General features: G+C 37.5%; 1 protein-coding gene across 2 annotated transcripts in view; it reads left to right on the forward strand.

The window, feature by feature from the left end:
• Window positions 1-17,364, forward strand: part of LOC145692848 (endoglucanase A-like) — a 135,521-nt gene that overhangs the window by 92,752 nt on the left and 25,405 nt on the right. For both annotated transcript variants that reach the window (XM_081768362.1, XM_081768361.1), the window contains exons 2-3: window positions 8,349-8,574; window positions 14,155-14,250. In XM_081768362.1, coding sequence (XP_081624488.1) covers window positions 8,352-8,574; window positions 14,155-14,250 — 319 coding nt within the window. In that variant the 5' untranslated portion in view covers window positions 8,349-8,351. The remainder of the gene's footprint in view (window positions 1-8,348; window positions 8,575-14,154; window positions 14,251-17,364) is intronic.

The following is a 17,364-nucleotide window of genomic DNA, read 5'->3' on the forward strand; positions in this document are numbered from 1 at the left end:
ATCATAAATAGTTCAGGGTAGACCTCTCATTCCCTCATCCTTTAGAACTTTCCCTAACGTTGCCCACGGGACGAGGCAGGGCGAGTAATGTGTTCCCGTCTCGATTCCTGAAGGATTCTTTGGCTCATATAATCTCGTTTTGTAAATTTACGTTCAAAAATTGTTACGTTTCCTTCTTCTTCTTTTTTATAATGCAATCTAAAAGTGGCCATAAAGTTGAGTCTAAAAGTGGGCGCGACGAGAAGTTCACGAAGGGTATAATATAACACATTTAAACCATGTGTATTATTAGAGTATATCATGTAACGACTTGCGTATTTTTAAACTGAAAAATGGTCTTCGTTGTGTTCGTAAATCATTTTTATCACTTTATAGTTCTTACTTTATGAATCATACAACACTAAAACGGCGTTTGAGATCTTGTTGCCGCCCCTTCGTTTTGCTGTATCACGCCTATTGGCATCACCATTGCAAAGTGAGACAGTTCCAAATAGGTTAAAATTATTAGTTTGGCCCGGATATCCCTAAGTACGCTGCCAAGTCCACTAGTCGTGGTCCATTGCAATGTGGACGTGAATGGTAATATCTAGATGGCCTGCATGGAATACTGATGACTATGGAGTCTGATTGGAATGGTAGTTAATAGATGATGAATGTAACAGAAGAAAACATCAGGATGATGGATGGGAACCAAGTAGGTACTTTCTACTTTAACGCTGCTTTTGCAACATGTATTAATCAGGCTTTTCAATTATTTTTATGTCAACAACGTGAAGTCCTCAAAGAATACAATACGCTACATGCACGCTAGCCGGGTCTATTGGCACCATGTATCGCAGGGTTGCCTCAAATACACACATTAATCGTGACATATTATGTTGAACTTGAGTTAGCGAATGTCTATATATACTTTAGTACACAGACGCATCCACCATGAGTTTGCTTAGAAGAAAACGTTAACTAGATGCCAAATTTATAATGATCATCTGCCAAGTACCATTACTTATTCTCAACAACATATCACTCATCTGGAATACGTAGGGTAAATGAAAGAGAAGGACTAAGTATTCGGGTGACGAGATATTGTCTGGAATCTGTTCGTACATGTTTTCCGCATTTATAGCAGTCTCAGTTAAAATATATATATATATATATATTCACAACATACTGGTTTACTTTTGGCTCACCACTACAGTGCAGAAATAAACAAAGACCAACTTGTGCTAGGCGGACACTGAAAAGGACGAATGCTATCTAACCGAGACAGAGAAGGGGAAGCAGGTGGGCCAGAGCGATAGACTCGGGTTGCGTCCGAAGGGAGCAGGCGCACCAGCGACGGTGGGTATACGTGTAAGCAAGGTACTGAAGACAGGTTTTGGCACTGATACGAGTTTCAGTGGCACTTGTCATGGTTTCATACTAGTCCCACTTGTAAACATAAAATACAGCTTCTGTACAGTGTGCAAAAGTACACTGCCGGTGGAAAATAGTATCTAATATAGTCATCTTCCATACTCACTCATTTATTTTATCCGTCTTGAAGCACTTTCGTTACAATCTAACTTTGGGTGAACTAATGTTGCCCACAAAATTCTTAAAATATCTAATCTTGTCTTGTAAATAAAACGAGTATTTTTTATGCTGCTCATCCCGTCTCGAATTTAAAAAGGTACTTTTGTCTCATTTTCTAGACCAGAAATTTCTCGGTTTGTGGGCAACACTATTTTTCCCTGGTTATTTTAAGCTGTCAGAGAGCCACAGAAGTTTACACCTTTCTTTCAGCGCCGAAGCTAGATGAGACGAACCTACAATTTAAGGTTGAGTCATATACGCCTACTAATATCAAACTCGATTTCTTGCACGAAAGTCGAGAAGTTAGCTATTTACTTCAGGTCAAAACCACCCACTTATTTCGACTCCTCAATGTCATATAAAAGAAACACGTGTATTTGTCATGTTGAAGTCGGAACAGGTAGAAGAATCACAGAAAAATATTAAGTCAGTGACATAATGTAGATGAGCTGGTTACGATATGATTACCCAATAAAGAAAGGAAAAAAAAAAAGTATGGGAAAGAAATAGCTCTGATTCAATGAGGGAGAAGAGTGGAAATCTATTGGAACGCGAATTCTTGCATTCAGTGTTGGAATTGCGTGCGAGAGCTGTTGGACGTGCGTGTGCAAGTGTGCGTGTAAGCAGGCCAGTGACAAAACAAGAGCGTCGACCGCAACAATGAAGACGCGACAAAGAACGAAAGGGAAAAGAGAGATCACGTGAACATCGAGAAAAGACAGGAAAGGGTTGTATAAATAAATAAATAAATAAAAACACAAAAGGAAAAAAAAAAAACGAAGCGTGTATTTAACAGCAAAATACTGTTTATGTATATCACTACGGTAACTTTGCAACAAAGAATGGCGAATAAATACTATATACGTAACAGTGTAGTTATGTTCCTTTATGCGTTTATGCGTGTTTCTGTCTGTCTGTGTATAGTCTATGTGAGTATGGGAAAATTTATAACTTCTCACGTTGTTTATGTCTGAATGCAACCTCTTCTTGCATTGTTTACCGGTAAAAATTCCTTAACTTATGAACTTGCGTGATACGGCACGTTTTGCTTGTTGCTGCTGCAAGAGAATTTCACCAGAAGCACACATTCTCGGATGGTGTCCACGACAGAGAACAACCCATAGTACAGAAAACGGATAAATCGCAGTAACTTCCTCAATTAAGTTGCGCTCTTTCTAAGGAGCATAGACGATCACTGGCTCAATGCTTACCTCTAGTATGAAGGGTAGATTTTCTTAGGATTTTCCCATGCTCTACCGCTACTTTCATACCTTCATTCTTGTATCATCTTTCGGATATTTGTCATCTGGGCTATATATGACCCTGGGCCATTTTCTCCGAAACGGTTTGAAGTTGGAGATTTCTGCTAACACTCAATGCATATAAGGTGGGAACCCACTGCTTGAAGTGCTCATAATAAGTGAGTTACCCCCGGGGGACAGAGAGCAGGAGTCAACTCAAAAATTTCAAAGGAAATACGTCAAATTGGGTGACATTCGAATCGCGTAGTGTAGCGTAGTTGCTAACGTTCTCGCCTTTGGTGCGAGCGGTCCCGGGTTCGATTTCTGATTCGACACTCGGTCGAAAAACCTTTTTCAGGCCAGCCATCCTGAATGAGGTTTTCTTGGGTTTTTCTCATTCCCACCAGGCAAATGCCAGGATGGTACCTAACATACAGATCCCAGACCGCTTCCTTCCTTTCCCTATCCTTCCTTCCTTCCCTTTTCTCGGATAGTGTAATTGCTGATGAACATCATTTCTTATACGGACGGGCTAACATAGCCATAGATTCCGGAAGCTCAGAAATCTAATTCCTAATCCTAATCCTAGTGACGGCCTAACATGACTATAGATGCCGAACCCCCAGAAATCTAATTCCAATCCTAATCCTAGTGACGGCCTAACATGGCTATAGATGCCGAAATCCCAGAAATCTAATTCCTAATCCTAATCCTTCTGACGGCACTACATGGCCAAAGATGCCGAAACCCCAGAAATCTAATTCCTAATTGTAATCCTAGTGACGGCCTAACATGGCTATAAATGCCGAAACCCCAGAAATCTAATTCCTAATCCTAATCCTAGTGACGGCCTAACATGGCTATAGATGCCGAATCCCCAGAAATCTAATTCCTAATTCTAATTCTAATCAAAAGCTCTTGAGAAACAACGGCTGGTAACGTTCTTCCCATATCGATACACAAAAGGTGTCACGAATGGTGACAGGTGAAACTACAAATTCATTCTCTGTCTTACGATGACGTAAACTCTGATCCCGGTTTTTTTTTTCTTAGACACGGTTCGATTCACATCTCATATGGCCTCGGCGCTGAAATGGGATAAATTCCAATCCAATAACAACAACAATAAAAATACCAGTATGTTATTGATAGACTAACGCATATTCAAAATAAGAATGTACTGACATTTATTAGTAAATAAAACTTCAATATTTTTTGTTCTGTTTACAGCAATTTTGAAACTATGATGTCTCTTCTCATTTAGTATTTGTTCGTATCTTGATTTTAGTTCTTCCTAGTGCATCTATTGCACTTCCATTGTGATTTTTCTTACGTGAACCTGGTAACATTGCAACTTTATGAGCTACACTATAACCAATTTATCCTACGTTGCATAATATTGGTTTCTATAATTATAACATTCCGGACGGGCTTTGATTTCAGTCCGTATAACAGGAAATGGGCATAATGCCCTTCGTTTGCTTTACATTTTTATTACGAATAAACTACAAGCTATATTTGCAATGGCTCGTGTCACATTCATTAATATTACATCGTTTAAGTCTGAGCATCGTACGTGCCTTTGGCGTGGGAGACCCGGGTTCGATTCCGGCGAGAGCTCATGTGATTCGGATTCTACATTAAACTGTAGTTCCACGTCTCACATAGCCTCGCTGCTGATAGGGACGCTAAACTGAAAATCAAATCAAATTTGAGCTTCTAGGTGACATTATGACAGGGTTCCTACTGGTCAGGGAAGTCAGGGAAGACTCAAGAAAACTCAGGGAAGAAGACTAGAAATCAGGGAAAGTCAGGGAAATTTTATAAAATATATTTTTTCTAGCTTAATTGTACCAATTTCAGCTTAGCTAACCATTAATGATCACAGTCAGAGCCAGATAAAGGATTGTCTGAGGGGGTGCACCAATAACTACCAGTACATTTGAATTAAATTTGAATTTTTTAAATGCCTTTAGGCATCTGTGATGTGAATGAGGAATTTCTTTGGAAATGCTAAATGTCTGCTCTCGATGAATTCTTTCCCTTCAAGCTGCAGAAAATTGGCTTAAACTATTGATTTTGCTAAACTTACTGCTAGCTTCTCACTTTAGATATTGTATATTTACACAATGCACATGCACCTTTGCACCCCCCTGATCACAGTATGGAACGTTGCTCAGATTTTTATGGGTCGTAAGTGGAATGTACGTATGAGCAATTGATTATTATTAGTCTCTATAGAATAAATGTTCTTATATATAAATATTAACCGTTGTTTATTCCTTATTTATATGTCAACGTTATCTGACACATGTCATGAAAGTCAGGGAATTTCCTGCCAAAGGTCAGGGGGAAGTCAGGGAAATAGATTTCTCCAGATCACTAGGAACCCTGTATGAGTACATTGTTTCCGTCACATGGGAAGCTTACGTGAACACGTGTTGAAGAGAGCTGTGTTCATGCATATACAATTGAAAATAGAATTGAGCCATTTAAATTCTGATCATATTTTGGAACATTTTAATGAGAATCCCGGTTCTGATTCTTAAAAAGAAAAGAAAAGAAATGAAATGAAATCCTTCAGTCCCACGATTATGCTCATTAGGCTAAGGCATTATGCTCATTAGGCTAAGGGATTATGCTCTTTAGGCTAAGGGATTATGCTCATTAGGTTAAGGGATTATGCTCTTTAGGCTAAGGGATTATGTTCATTAGGCTAAGGGATTATGCTCTTTAGGCTAAGGGAGATGATTATTAAAGCAAGTGAATGGTGATGGAAGAATTGGTGGAATGAGAATGTGGAAGGAAACATAAGAAAACCAACGGAAACGATGTCCACCACAAACTAACTTGGATGGGGAATCGAACCAGGAACCCCACGCACCAGAGGTAGGCGCTCTACCACTTTTTAAAAACTGAATTATATAATTACTATGTTCTTACTACATTTAACTCGTTTATCCAGTAACCAATAACGACAGGGACACGAACACACAAACCCCGAAGACAGTTAAAACTCCAAAGGCTCTCCCACCGGGAATCAAACCCGGGACCTCTTACACCCAAGACGCACGTACTAACCACTACACTAGCGGGAAGGGCACCACTGACTAGTAAACCTTACGTTTGGGTGAATCGAGTTGCTGACTGAGACACATATGAGAAAGTAGTACTAAATGTGGTCAGTATTTCAGTGAAGTTGTAGGTGCGAAGCTCCAGGGGTTTAGGAGATACGGCTACCAGAACATCACATGGAAGTACAGAATAGTCTTCATACAGTTGGAGGTAAAAGCTCTGTAAGACCTGTTATAACGACAAAAGGTGAATAACAAATATATGGGTACATATTAGGACTAGGGGGAAGTCATATAGTAAGGGTATACCTGACGGCGGCCATCTTGAAATCCGCCATTTTGAATTAAGGTTAAGTTTTTAAAATAGGAATAGGGTCATGTGATACATGATTTAAGGCGCAAATTTAATCAGAAGAACAATGGTGACGTTAATTTTGATTTACGCGGAATTGGTAAAAAGTCACAGGGAAATTAAATATTGTTGCAGCATATGTATTAGTACTTTACCCCACCTTGTAAATTTTGTGTTAATGATAATAATTAAATAAAAAGCAGGCGGATAAATATTAGGTCTGGAAGAGTTGCCTTGATGGCGGCCATGTTCAAAAACGCCATTTTGAATCAGACAAAAGTTTTAAACAAAACGCATAACAGTGACACTTTATTAATAGCAAATTTTACCATAAATCCAACGGTATAACCATTTTTGCTTTATCATTAACCAGCACAAAATTAAATGGGAATAGAGTAATGCAATAGAGGACTTCGGGCTAGAAGTTAATCAGAAATACAATATTTATCCACCTGCTTTTTATTTCATTATTATCATTAACACAAAATTTACAAGGTGGAGTAAAGGAGTAATACATATGCTGCAACAATATTTAATTTTCCTGTAACTTCTTACCAATTCCGCGTAAATCAAAATTAACGTCACCATTGTTCTTCTGATTAAATTTGCGCCTTAAATCATGTATCACATGACCCTATTCCTATTTTAAAAACTTAACCTTAATTCAAAATGGCGGATTTCAAGATGGCCGCGTCAGGTATACCCTTACTATATGACTTCCCCCTAGTCCTAATATGTACCCATATATTTGTTATTCACCTTTTGTCGTTACAACAGGTCTTACAGAGCTTTTACCTCCAACTGTATGAAGACTATTCTGTACTTCCATGTGATCTCCTAAACCCCTGGAGCTTCGCACCTACAACTTCACTGAAATACTGACCACATTTAGTATTACTTTCTCATATGTGTCTCAGTCAGCAACTCGATTCACCCAAACGTAAGGTTTACTTGTGAGTCTCCATGCCCGCTGATTTTGAAATTGATGGCTATTTTGATTCTATAGAGGAGATAGAAGAAGTACAAAACTGTAATGTACGCCTATGCGTTCCTCAGTGTTTCCAACTTTATTAAACCAAGATCAGTTACTTGTAAACTTTTCTTTTTAACTTTCATGTGCAAATATTGAATGTTCTAATAAACTTCACAGATATATTCCATTTATAAGGTATCTTGCATCAATTACTTTTGTATTATTTATGAACATTGTGAATACATGTACGATAAATTACAATATGAAGTTATATTTGTTTTCTTACCTGCAAAGTGTTAGAGAACAATACAACAACCACACACATAAAAAAAATAAGAGTTCTGTGAACCGGACCCCAAAGTACGGATTCAATGCATTTTGTTACACAGAATCCAAATTTCGAAACCCCAGGACGATTGACCATGTTAGTCTTTTGTTATGGGCGAAAAACTTGTAAATTTTGGATAGGGAGGATACACGTAATAGAGCTATGCAAAAAAAAAACAAAATTCTGTTCAGCTGACCCTATGGTATGGATTCGATGTATTTTGTAATTACACAAAATCGAAATTTCGAAACCTCAGGACGATTGACCATGTCAACTTTTTGTTGTGGGCGAAAAACTTGAGCGATTTTGAATAGGAAAGACACACGTTTTTCGCCCATAAAACAAAGTTGACACAGTCAGTCATCCTACGGTTTCGAAATTTGGATTCTATGTAACAAAATACATCGAATTCAGACCCTCGGCTCCGATGCACAGAACTTTTATTTATTTATTTATTATTGTGTGTGTGTGTGTGTGTGTGGCTGTGTTATCAAAAATAATATAGCTTTAGAAAGAGAAGATAAGTATTATTTTTCTGTTTTATACAAGTTACGTTTATTTTATTATTTGTATGGATTACTTGTACTTACAGATCATGGACTTTAACATAATGAAGCTCAATCAGTTATGATAAATGTAATTTTTTTTCTGTTTTATACAAGTTACGTTTATTTTATTATTTGTGTGAAATACTTGTACTTACATATTATAAACCTTAATGCTGAATCGGTCATGATAAGTGTTATTTTTCTGTATTATACAACTCACATTTATTTTTATTATTTGTATGAATTACTTGTACTTTCAGATCATGGAGTTTAACGTATTTCTAGTCTTCGTACTGATTGTTGGGTCATCGCTTACCGGTGCCACAGAATATGATTACAATAAGGTTCTTAAGCTCTCTCTGTTGTTCTACGAGTCACAGCGTTCCGGGAAGTTGCCACCTGATAACAGGATACCTTGGAGAGGAGATTCAGCTCTTGGTGATAAAGGCCAGAACGGGGAGGACCTCACTGGGGGCTACTATGACGGTAAGTTTGAAATATTGAGTTTGTTCGACTTTCAGCAGAGTTTCTATATGCCTACTTTTCTTTTCAATATCGAATTGCATTAATGACTATAATTAACTTTATATGATAGCTGTACATCTTAAGAATTGTTCCTTCCCGCCACGTGGTTATAAGACTGTCTCATATAAATCAGTGGTGAATCAAGCTGGGCCGGCCCTAGGCAATTTGCCGCCCTGTCCAATAGCATAATTTGGCGCCCCCTTCTCCAGAAAGAACAAATCTTAAAAGTCACGATTTCAAGTATGCTACCCCATTATGAACAACGAAGGGGGAGAGAAAGTGCACTCGCACTCAGAAAGGTCTAAACACTACAAACACAATCTTCTTGTCTGTTTTTTCTTTAAATTATAATCCATTATGTTAGTAAAAGATAATGCAAACACACCTGCAGAGGAAACATGGTAATCCTTTCTATAGAATTCAATATCGAGCTTAAATCTCAACATACCAGTTTGCAATTCCAGTGTAACTAGCTCTTTTATCTTTATTTCTTGATTTTCCTTCTGCATTTCTTAAAAAATTAAAAGAAAGCTTGTTTCAACCTTCAATGATAAGAAAATTTTTTGAGTGACAAAGACAAGACGAGTTTTCATATCAAAGCTGTGATAACTAACTAAATGAAACAGGTGTCTGCTATTGTTCGAGAACTACGTTATTGTATTTGACAACTATCAAGCAATTCATGCTGGGATTTGTTTGACTATTCGTTTTAGTACTGTCCATATGGTCTTGAACTAATGCAACGTAAACATGATTTATGAATGTAGAATTGAAATAGAAGGTCAGCTTAGTAAATTTAACTATCATCATCATGAAATCTGCTTCCAACATGAAAATATTTATTTCATATAATAAGCCTATAATTATGACAGATTTTGTTGTTCCTCGAAACTTGCCGTTCCGTACTGTTGCACATATGGTAGAGCCAGCCCTGAAATCAGGTAATTGATGACAATCTTTCAGAGACAGAGGCGCTATTGGAAATTTGGTTCTTTTTATGGCACTGATTCCTTTCAGTCGATTCCAAATAAGGATTCGTTTCACTGTACTGAATCCGTTGACTTCGCTGGCTTACTGTATGCTGAAGTCTTATCTGAAAGAAAGGAAAGAAAAAGTGAAACTGAGTATAATGGGGATTCCCACTAAAGTATAAATTTTAAATCCAAAGAATAAATTTAAAACAGTGATGTAAAATGTTCCTTAAGTTACTGTATTTACTCAAAGATTTTATGCTATTTTGAAGTGTCATCGAGACAAGTCCCGTCAGAATTTTCAGCGAAAAAAAAAAAAAAAAAAAAAAATATGGGTCTAGGTCAAAAGTGTCAAACGCAGATGATGTCTGGTTATGCCCGGCATAGATAGTGTGGAAAGAATGTCGACCTTTGTACAAGGGCGCCGATTTCTCTGTAAATTGGGGGGGGGGGCATTCAGATGCAGAAGGTAGGATATATATATATATATATATATATATATATGAGGACTTTAAGACAAATTGCATTCAAATTATGCTAAATATTGTATATTCATAAATACAATAGGGGCGCCCACATGCGCTTTGGGGAGGGCCGGTCCCCCAGGATCGGCACCCTTGCCTTTCTATAATTCTCCCCTTCGGAGGTATAGGATACTATGCCACATTTCTCTAAATTTACAGGAGAGCAATTTTATCATGCTGATTGTTGCTTTTATCTATTTTCTGCTACTGTTTGTTGAACATAAAGAACGTAGTGGTAACATTTTGTTACAATAGATTGTTACCGACTACGATACGCGGGGCAAAAAAGTGAATCATTTCCTATGATTTAAACTCTAAATACGGAAATTTAGCTTACTTTACATTTTTAAGTTTTAGGCTTCCAAACTGCGCTGTGCATAAGTGTTGGAAGTCTTATAGAACGGCTTTGTCCATCAGCCTATCGAAGCTATCAGAGTAAAAACGGTTAGAGATATCGTTTTTTTTTCAATCGAACCAGCGTAGAAAGAATATGTTCCATCTCCTCCATTAACTTTTTACTCAAACCGAAAATGGTTCTTCAAATTAGTTTGAAGCGAGAAGCGGATTCTTGCATACGATTCACCATTTCAAGGAAACACGACTATCTCGAACACCCTACTAAAACCGGAACTAGCTCAAATTTAAAATCACTTCCGGTTCCAATACTGATTTCCGCAGAGCAAAAACGGTAAGAGATATTGAGATGCGGTTTTCTCGATTCATTGTTCCAAGTATATATTCCGCCTTTTTGATTAACCATCTATCTAAACCGGACTGAAATTATTAACCTATTGCAGCCAGTAGATATAGATGTATTACTTCAAAATTTGAATATTGAATTTCCATAGTTTGGGAGTCTACTGTGGGTTCACATTGTGAAGCGAAGAAAACCCCCTATAGACGCCTTATATTACCTTTTGAGTGAATATTAACTAAACATGATTAATTTCTGCTCCTTATGTACTATACAAAAAATCCTTTTCTTCTTCTTCTGATATTACATGCTTTAAACCAATTCAAGACATCACGCCAATATCTTCTCATGCTATCTACATCCTTGTTATAATTATGCCTATCATGTCGGAAAAAAAAGAAAGAAAAAATCAGATCCTGGATAATCAAAGGAGTAGGGGAAGAAAGAAAAAAATATAGTTTTTGTCGATTATGACATGCTACACGAAATAAGAGTTAAATATGACCTTCAAAGATTTGACTTCAAAATTTTCCATAATCATTTTGAGAGAAACAGCATGTAATATACAAATAATAATAATAATAAAAGACATAATAGCTACTGGAAAAAATAATAGAAGAAAATGAAGACAAGGAAACGAATTTATATATTAGAAAAAGAAGTTGTATATGTATATGCTGTGATAGGCAAAAATCGATGTTGTTCCTTTTTTTTCTGGGTATTTTGCATTTGATTCCAGGAATTTATTTTTTTCACTAACTGGCAACGAAAGCAAAAAAATGTGAGCATCAAGGTGCGGAAAACTAAGAAGGTGGGGGGCAGTAAGGACCATCGTGACTAATCTAGCAGGTTGAGGCGAGTAAGTCACGAAATACGTACAATGCAGAACTTTTTTTTTTTTAATTTATTTTCTTACCTTACGGAAAGAGGCAGTGATAGCTACGAAGTTAGAAAAACCGGAAGTGGATTGTTTTGTTTCTTTCTTTTGTCCATTTCCTCCTTTCCTTCCGATTGCGATGTTTTAATAATTACTTTTTTTTCGGTAGTCAGAATATGTCATCTACACCTATCACAAATGAAGACGCGCTGTAGAAAAAAATGTAAGTGCCAAAAACAATAGTTACTGTAACAGCAGACCAAAAAAAAAAAAAAAAAAGTAAATTGTACCCAAGCGTCAGAAAATAGAAACGTACTATTGCTTAGAAATATAATCTAGCATATAACGAAGTATGGAAATCTAACTAAGGCATAAACGTATTAAAAAAATAAAATAAGTGAAACCTGCAAGATGGCACTTACATAGTTTTTTTACAGCGAGTCTTCAAATAATGTCTTCATTTTCAGCTTATTTGCCGCAAACAAATTTCTACAGGGTTTATTTCAAAATAACATCGACAACGTTTGGGAAGTAATTCCTGAAACCATGATACGAATTAGAAATTCACATGGACCCATGGAGAAAAGTTCTTACTTTCAGAGCTAGGGCTGCCCAAAAGCGTGTAAAGAGTCCATTATAACACGCGTTGTTTCAGATACGACAAACCGTGGAGTGGCGGTGTATATCAGCGTAAAGAAAGTCACACACATGCCATCCAAAAATGCATGTTTCAACAATGAGCAAGAGATTCCCTACTGGACATGATTCCCAGACATGTTCCCAACAGAATTATTAGATAGCCTATACAAGGTGACCACAAAATCTCGTTACCCCTGAAAATAAGTAACAAAAACTGGAAACTACGCGGAAAGAACTGAATGACATGAACAACTATGCTTTCGGGAAGTTGTATTGAGATAAGAAACACTACATGTCCAAAGGATCAATCTGTCGACCGTCATTCTGATGACAAAGGATAATACGTCGCCAGGTTCTGTGCGACATTTTGCGGAGCATTGCAGTTGTAACTTGAGTGAAAGCTTGTTTCACAGCTTCTGTCAGTTCATGTGATTTTGCATAGTCAACCGGGGTATACTCAGTTCAGCAGATCGCTTACGCGTCGACTTTTGCAGCGATCTATCTACGGACGTCGCAACGAAACATGTTTCAGGTTGTGTGGACGGTCTGTCACTTCTTGCCTTATCCTTGTGGTTACCCTGTAGCTACTCTGACTTACAAGTGGGTCTAAAGTAGGCAAAAGACAACAGTGAATATGAAATGCATCAGTGAGAAGTCGAAAGTGCTAGCAAATGCCAATTCCACGGTTCTGCGTGTACGGGATAACGCCTACTACGATGTATTGTTAAACGGTGTTGTTGTTTATCATATTTTTATTTTTGTACACAGTTAAGCGTGAGATAATACTATACATCGCAGCACGTGTTATTCCGAACACGAGGAACTGTGAGACTAGCGTTCTGTAACACTTTCGGCTTCCCGTTGACGCATTCCGTATTAATTGCTGTCAAGGCTTACATTTTGGCTACTTTATATCTACATCCTGTCTGTGGGTCTTCTCGGAGTATTCCCGTTTCCTTCCACATCTCATTCTACCAATTCTTCCATCATCATCATCATCATAATCATCCGCCTGCTTTAATCACCCGTCTCCCTTAGCCTAAGGGGCACAGTCGTGGGACGTTAAACCGTAAAATTTCATTAGTTTAGACTCACCCTTTAAGTCAGAGCATACCTGAAAATTTTGTTGGGAGCATGTCTGGAAATTATGTCCTGTAGGAAATCCCGTGCCCCTGCACTGCACATTGCTGAAATATTAATATTTTGGGTGGCATATGTATGACTTGATTTACGCTAATGTAGTTCCCCATTCTACGATTTTTCAAGTTACGTATTCTACAATAACGTGTGTTACATTGCAGCTTTTCCACACTTTTGGGCACCACTAGCTGTGAAAGTGGGTACTGTGACTTCCCCAGGGATTATACTTTGAAATGAAATGAAATCTTTGAGTTTTACGTCTCACGGTTATGCCGGTTAGGCTAAAGGACACGGTGAAGATGAGTACCGGTAATGAATGAAATGGTGGAATGATGAAAGTGGGAGGAAACGGGAGAACCCCGAGAAAACCCACGCACGCGGGGGCTGGGATCGAACCCGGGACCCCAAGCACCAGAGATGAACGCTCTACCACTGAGCCACCGCGGTCCCGGATTATACTTTCAGTTGTTATATATATGCCTAAATATAAAGGAAAAAGTTCACTGAAAAACAGAACTAACACACACAGTACTAACAAAATTTATTAAGCCATTGGGTATAATTCTCTAGGTTGTTAAGCTATATACAATTCTAGTATATTAATTGTTATTGGATGTAGTTCTCTAGGTTGTCACAAATAGCGAATCAAAACATGTCAAATCAAATACTTAACCATTACTCATTCTTGAATTTTAGCTGGAGATTTTGTGAAGTTTGGATTTACAATGGCAAGCACTACGACACTCTTGGCGTGGGGATTGATCTCCTACAGAGAAGCTTATAAGGCTGCAGGTAAGTGTTGACTATTATTACGAATATATCGAAAAATGAAATTACCTTACAAAGAACCCAAATAGGCACACATTGCTATACCCTAATAAAAAAAAAAACAGTACTTTAAATCCTATTACTATTAGTGGTGGCAGTAGCGTAAGTGGAAGTTCGTGAAGGGAGGTTTAAATTACCAAGTTCATATATATATCATTTCAGGTATTTGTATGCATATATTAATATAGTAAATATTCATTTTTACATAATATTTTGTTAAGGGAGAGTTAAAACCTCGAATCACCCTTACTTACGGCTGTGAGTGGTGACCAACTTCAAATTGTTGCATGACCCGCATTTATTTATACTAAGTTGGGCCAACGTATTTTTAATTTTATTTTTGCATTTATCAATTTCCAACCATGGTGATCATTAGCTTAAGTTGTACCAAGGTATTTTCTAACTTTATTTGTACAATTCCCAACCATACATATCACTACTAGCCTATTTTGGGCCAACGTATTTTAAACTTTTCTTACAATTACGAATTCCCAACTATGCAAATAATTTCCCTACGTTGGGCCAACGTATTTTTAACTTTGTTTTTACAATTCCCAATTCCCAAACATGCCGAGCATTATCCTACGTTATGTCTGTCAAGCAGTGACGACGCTAGGGGGGAAGGGGACGGGAACACCCTCGGTGGCATCGTCTATCCCCCCGACTGTCGACTGCGGTGTATTGTAAAGTAGGGCAAAAACATGAAATTTATTTTCAATATGAAAAAAAAAAGAAAAAGTGACATCCCCCAAAATTTCCTTCCCATCCATTTGTCCTCCAAGAAACTAAAGCTAGTGGTGCTTGTGTTGATTATGCAAATTAAATATATATGGTATAATCTTTCGTTCCTTATCACTTCTTTGAGACATTAGTCATTTCCATTTCTCTGAGAGCATACGTATCAACAGGAAATGAATATATAACTCATTTCCCAGAACAAATCTAAAATAGACTAAAATAAACGAAATTCTATTCTGGTGTCGTATGCTATATGTTTTTTTTAAAAATATACTTAAATCTGCGTTATTTCTGTGGTGTGCGGAATTCCTGTGGTCAAACCTCGGGTTTTTACCACGAAGGGCGAAATCACGTGAGACGTTCCAAGTAGTAAGGACAAACTCCACAAAGATTAATTCTATTTTATTTATTTATTGAATATACTCACCCACTGAAAATCACCACGTATTTGAGGTGTTTCGTAGAAAAGGCAGCACATTTTAAAAGCCTCTTTCAACCTCAACCTCATGTTGTCGCTCCTCCCTTAACCTCACGCCCACTCATTGCTCGTAAACCTCCATCACAGGCACTGAATTTGAGGGTGAGGAAGGTTAAAAGGCAACTTAATGAGAGTACACGTCGTGGTTCAGTGTGCCGATGTAGTATAATCAAGGGCTCTAAAGAGTTAGGCTGATGATTATGATTATGATTAGGAAATAGATTTCTGGGCTTTCGGCGACTATGACCATATTAGCCCGTTAGGTGTGAGGGAGGTGATATGCTTCGGCGATACGCCCGAGTGATTGGGGAGAAAGTGGCCTGGGACAATTGTTAGGTACCATCCTGGCATTTACCTGATGTAAATGAGGAAAACATTACTCAGGGTGGTTGGCCTGAAAAGCTGTTATATTTTTCGACTGACTGTCCCCACCGGGAGTCGAACCTGGGACTGCTCACACCAAAGAGTAAGTAGAGCGTTAGCGACTATACGACGCGAGGTCACCGTTAGGCTGACGATGCTGACGTGAAACCCACTCGGAAGATTCGGGTCGAGCGTGGAGAGCATAAGCTTGTTTATAACTGTCCTCAAAGTTTGTGTGTTTGTGCCCCTGAAAAGACCATGGAAACCATGGCTGTATTGACACATTATTCAGCATAAGTCGTGGAAAAATTCTCTCGGTCTTTTTTCCCTCATCCGTGTAGTTCCGAAAATGACAGAAATTTGGCTTGATGGAGTTCAATGTCCCGATTAGAGTGAATTTAAAGACAAAATAGTATATAACGGTCTCTGGTTTAAATCCAGACCATGTGAGTTTATTATGGAGAAAATAACGTCCGTGGGTGGTTTTCGTGAGATTCTTTTCTCCTCCCACACTTTCATAGTCATTTACATTGTCATTAGTTATGCGTCTCCCTTAGCTTAAAGGGTATAACGTAAGAAATTTTAAAAAAATCATATTTCTAGCCTTAACATGGGTCGCTAAAACTCGTTTTGTTTGTCAGGAACTATTTAGATTGACCCTTTTCTATTAAATATGAAATAAATATTTAAAGACTATATATATATATATATATATATCAATAAGATGACTTTTCAAAGTGGGTTTCCTCAATACACACACGCATAATTTACTACTTTCTTATCGTTCTCAATTTTTGCAAGTTATTCTTTTTGTTAAACGTACTGGTAGTAGTGAAAGAAGAGCAATCTGTGTTTAGAAACTGAATCATTATTGTTTTTATTTCATATTTTTTTCTGTTATATTGGTTAAGTGAAGTTTAACGTCCCTTTTTCAGCATTGAGAATGATTTTGACTTATTTTATTATAATTTCGTTCTTGTTAGTTTGAAGTTTAACATAACCTTTAGCATCGAGGCTATATGACATACGAACCTACAAGTTTAATATAGGATTAGAGCCACATGAGCTTCCACCGAGAATTTAGGGATTTCCCACCATCGAAAATGCGTATTCAGAAATGTAGCGACGAGGGAGCTTTTAAAATTTCGTGAAGTTATGTCAATACCTTGTATAGTTTGTGCAAAACAAAAACAACTTTTCTTTAGGAAAGGCCAATACATACAAAGGACATTATTTACGGAAAGAGAAGGCCAGTCTTTCCTTGTGCCTTCTGTTAACAATAGTAAGTAATTAAGTATTTGTTACGATGACAAAATTTGACTCATAGACTGTCCACCGTGGACTTATTAACCTTCTGACAATTTTACTACTGATAAGAAAAGTTGGTTTAGTTTGTAATTCTACTGTAAGTACTGTCTTAATGAAATAATTGTAGCTTCTCAGAAAACGAACAGTTTGATCTGCAAGTAGATTTGATACAAAGTTATATAACTTATAAA

Source organism: Thermobia domestica, chromosome 8 (genome assembly GCF_964235325.1).
Source record: "Thermobia domestica chromosome 8, izTheDome1.hap1.1, whole genome shotgun sequence".
Taxonomy (NCBI): Eukaryota; Metazoa; Arthropoda; class Insecta; order Zygentoma; family Lepismatidae; genus Thermobia; species Thermobia domestica.